This window comes from Podarcis gaigeae (genome assembly GCF_964106915.1).
Source record: "Podarcis gaigeae genome assembly, chromosome: 10".
NCBI lineage: Eukaryota > Metazoa > Chordata > Lepidosauria > Squamata > Lacertidae > Podarcis > Podarcis gaigeae.
In genome coordinates, this window is record NC_139686.1 from 45,504,859 (window position 1) to 45,508,344 (window position 3,486).

At 45.6% G+C, this 3,486-nt stretch overlaps 1 protein-coding gene across 1 annotated transcript; it reads left to right on the forward strand.

The window, feature by feature from the left end:
* LLPH (LLP homolog, long-term synaptic facilitation factor) lies at nt 1-3,051 on the forward strand. The gene is made up of 3 exons (XM_083699554.1): nt 1-135; nt 1,831-2,034; nt 2,670-3,051. Exons 2-3 carry the CDS (start codon nt 1,845-1,847, stop codon nt 2,831-2,833), a joined length of 354 nt encoding a protein of 117 aa, XP_083555680.1. The 5' UTR covers nt 1-135; nt 1,831-1,844; the 3' UTR covers nt 2,834-3,051.
* Nucleotides 3,052-3,486: the final 435 nt, after the last annotated feature.

Consider the following 3,486-nt stretch of genomic DNA (forward strand, 5'->3'; position numbering starts at 1 on the left):
CACTGCGGCGGGTGGGGCGTGGCTTGCTTCTCCCGGAAGCGGCGCGTTTCCCCCCGCTGCGCGCGCAGCTCCGGAAGAAGCGCTGCGGCCGGCGTGGCTTTCTTCGGAGGGGACAGGAGAGCTCCGAGTGATCAGGTGAAAAGATGGGGGAGGCGGGGTGTGGGGTTGCCTTTGGTTTCTCGCTCTGAGCGCGCCGTCTCCCCTCCCCTTATTCTTTGGCGGAGGGGTCCGCAGGCTGTTTCTCAGCGGGGGCCACAGGTAAGCCCCCAGGGAGGGCAACGTCTGCTGGATCGGACCCAAGTAGGGTTGACACCTGGCCTGTATTTCAATGTAAAAAATGCTACGTCCTGTAGCATTGATTTAGTTTGTCCTGTATTTCAGGTCTCGCCCCCCCCCCCATTTGCCAAGTGAGGGATCCTCTCCAAATGCACGTGTTTGGAAGGGTGTGTGAAAGGTCATGTATTTAAGCCATCCTGGGTATCAAAACACTGGCAGATTTACAGATTCATGTTCGTGTGTGTGTGTGTGTGTGTGTGTGAGAGAGAGAGAGAGAGAGAGAGAGAGAAATTCCAAGAGGGGCCATCCTGTCAGGCTGCCATAGATTGCAATGCATTGCTTTGAAGTCACTTCAGCATCAGGTGGGGACAACAACAACAATTTGGCCCTCAACTGCCCCACCTCACCCTGTCCTGTATTTTGCCTGAACGAAGGTGGCAACCCTAGACCGAATATCTATCTGGTCCAGCACCCTGTTTCCTGCAGTGGCCAACCAGGTGTCCCCAAGTAAGGAGTGAGCACCATATCACTCCCTTTCTGTGTTTCCCAGCAGCTGGGGCTCAGTGCTGCACTTCTGATATTGAAGTGATTGGGTTGGGTTGTTACTGTTTTTTTTAAGTTATTGGACCTTAGATTGTGATCTTTGGATGAAGGACGGTATACAAATGTAATAAATAATAAAAATAAAGTAATAATTATACTGCAAAGTGCCTGGCCAGACCCCCTCCACCCCAAAAAACCCTCAGGGGAACTGTCGTGATTAGAGGGCCTGACTAGGACTTGGGAGACCCCAGGATTCAGTCACGGTCTCTCAGCCTAAGTTACCTCACAGGGTTGTATTGTAAATCAGGGAGGGAGAGAAGCACACACACCACCTTGAATGCCTTTAACCTGTATTTTAAATTGGTTCCCCCCCCCATTATGTTTTTACTGTGATTTTGTTGGTGTTAGCTGCTCTGAGCCTGGCTCTGCCCAGGGAGGGCGGGGTATAAATAAAATTTATTATTATTAGAGCATGCATAGGCAGCCTTTGGCCCTCCAGATGTTTTGGCCTACAACTCCCATGATCCCTAGCTAACAAGACCAGTGGCCAGGGATAACGGGAATTGTAGTCCAAAACATCTGGAGAGCCAAAGGTTGCCTATCCCTGCCTTAGAGGATATAAATAAATATAATACATAAATAGTGCCCTGCATTGCTGTCAGAAGCATGAAAGAAAAAGCAGAAAGGCATCAAACTGAAAAGGAAGGAGACCTTCAGCTGCACAAGTTTGTTTGTAGTTGGTGTTCCAAACATGGTTTGAAATTAACTTTGGACTGAACCTAGGTGTTCACGAAATCACTTGAACAGAACTTGGTCTGAAATGTTTTGGGCTGTGTAAGAAAGATTTACTTTGTGTACCTGGAGGTATCCTCCCTCCCTTTCTCCTTTCCTTTCTTCCTCTCCTTTCTCCTGCATTGGCCTGCCTTAATGTGGGTACCTGTGCAGCAGTACCTGGGGTGCTGCACTGGCAAACAATGGGTTACATCTTGCCCTGTGTTTTCCTCTTCATAGAAGTAAACATAAAAATGGCAAAAAGCTTGAGGAGTAAATGGAAGCGAAAGATGCGAGCAGAGAAGAGAAAGAAAAATGCCCCCAAGGAGCTTGCCAGATTGCAGAACATCCTCAAAACAAACGCTGATGTTCTAATGGATGATGTGAAAGAGATAGCAACTGTCGTTCCTGCTGAGGAAGTCATAAAGAAGGAGGATCAGGAGGGTGAGTTGACCTATTTTTTGCTTTTGCTCTAAGGAATGCCACAAATCAGCTCTGAAAAATGGGAAGCAAATATTACATACATCCTTTGTCAGAAACGCTCTTCCTCTAATTCATTTGATGTGCCCTTTTTTCATTCCCACCCCCTCTTTTTGTTTTCCAAGTCTCTCAACGTCTCTATTAATGAAGTTCAGCCATTGCTACTGTAGGAATGCAACTGCTTCCTTGGCAAGTTTAGCCAATATATGTGGTGCAGCCAAAGGCATCTCTAGAAGAAATTTGCTGTGCTCTCCCAAGTGTATTTTGATCCATAGCTTTCTTTATTCAAATGCTGAGCACTTTCTATGGGACTGTTTCCTGTGTGCCCAAAGGTTCAGCATCTGAAGTTAAATATAGGAAGAACAAAGCAGAGGGGAATATTTATAAAATATATATATCCCCATACTTTCTCACACCATCCTCTTTCCAGTTCTTCTCTCCTCCGACAACCAGTCAGTATTAGAAGTAGCCTGAATGATTCATCCTATTTCTTCCAACATCTTTTGATTTGCTTTCAGCGCAAGTGTTTTTAACTAGCTGCTGTAACAGTTCACACTGCTCATACTTCCTTAAGTGTTTTCCCTCCTTTTCTTTTCCAGAAGGGAGTAAGATGGACATGGATTCAAAAAGAAACCAAAAAACCCTTCTGGATGAACATGGACAGTATCCAGTATGGATGAATCCCAGGCAGAGGAAGAAGCTGAAGTCAAAGCGGACCAAAGGGAAGAATAAGCACAAACCACCTAAGGGATTAGCATGGTAGAGTCTGGGTGAATTTAAAAGTCATGTGTGTTTGTGGAAGACTTTTATGTCAAAAAAGGCAGCCACAAAAACCCCTGTGACTTAAACCATTACTGCTCTTTTCACTGTTTGCTTCAAATGACTAATTTCCTGCTTCAGACTCTTGGACTGTCACCTTGTGGATGTCAGTTTGGAGGCACCTTGGAATACTTTTGATTTAATAAAACTTTCACTTGTTTAGTATGCATTTTACATGCTGCACAAACTAGAATGAAGTCAACCTGAACAGAGTGAGCACACTCTAAGTTAGTTAGGTCTATGCTTTTCAAAACAATGGGACTGGTCAAATGCTTGAAGACCCAGTGATTTCAATGGAATTCAGTCCCAACTAATTCTCTGTGGATTGTGCTCATCATAAACAATGTGTGCTTCCATTTGGGTGCTGGGTACCACGTCCCGGCAGAAATGTTTATGTGGTGCGGGATAGGGATCCACGGTTGGAATCTACTAGACAGGAGTATGCGAATTAGGAGACTTGCCCTCTGAATGGGCTGGGCACCCCTTCCTGCATACCTCCACAGAAGATTATCATCAGCATGCTCACCACTTCAAAGGTTTTATACCTCCTTAATTTCAGTGATTCAGAGCTAAGTATATGCTGTGCAACCCAATCCA

Excerpts from the sequence above, each read along its gene's own strand:
- LLPH (XM_083699554.1), top strand. The coding sequence starts at position 1,845 with ATGGCAAAAAGCTTGAGGAGTAAATGGAAGCGAAAGATGCGAGCAGAG. Across the intron at positions 2,035-2,669 it reads AAAGAAGGAGGATCAGGAGG|AAGGGAGTAAGATGGACATG; the intron begins GTGAGTTGACCT and ends TTTCTTTTCCAG.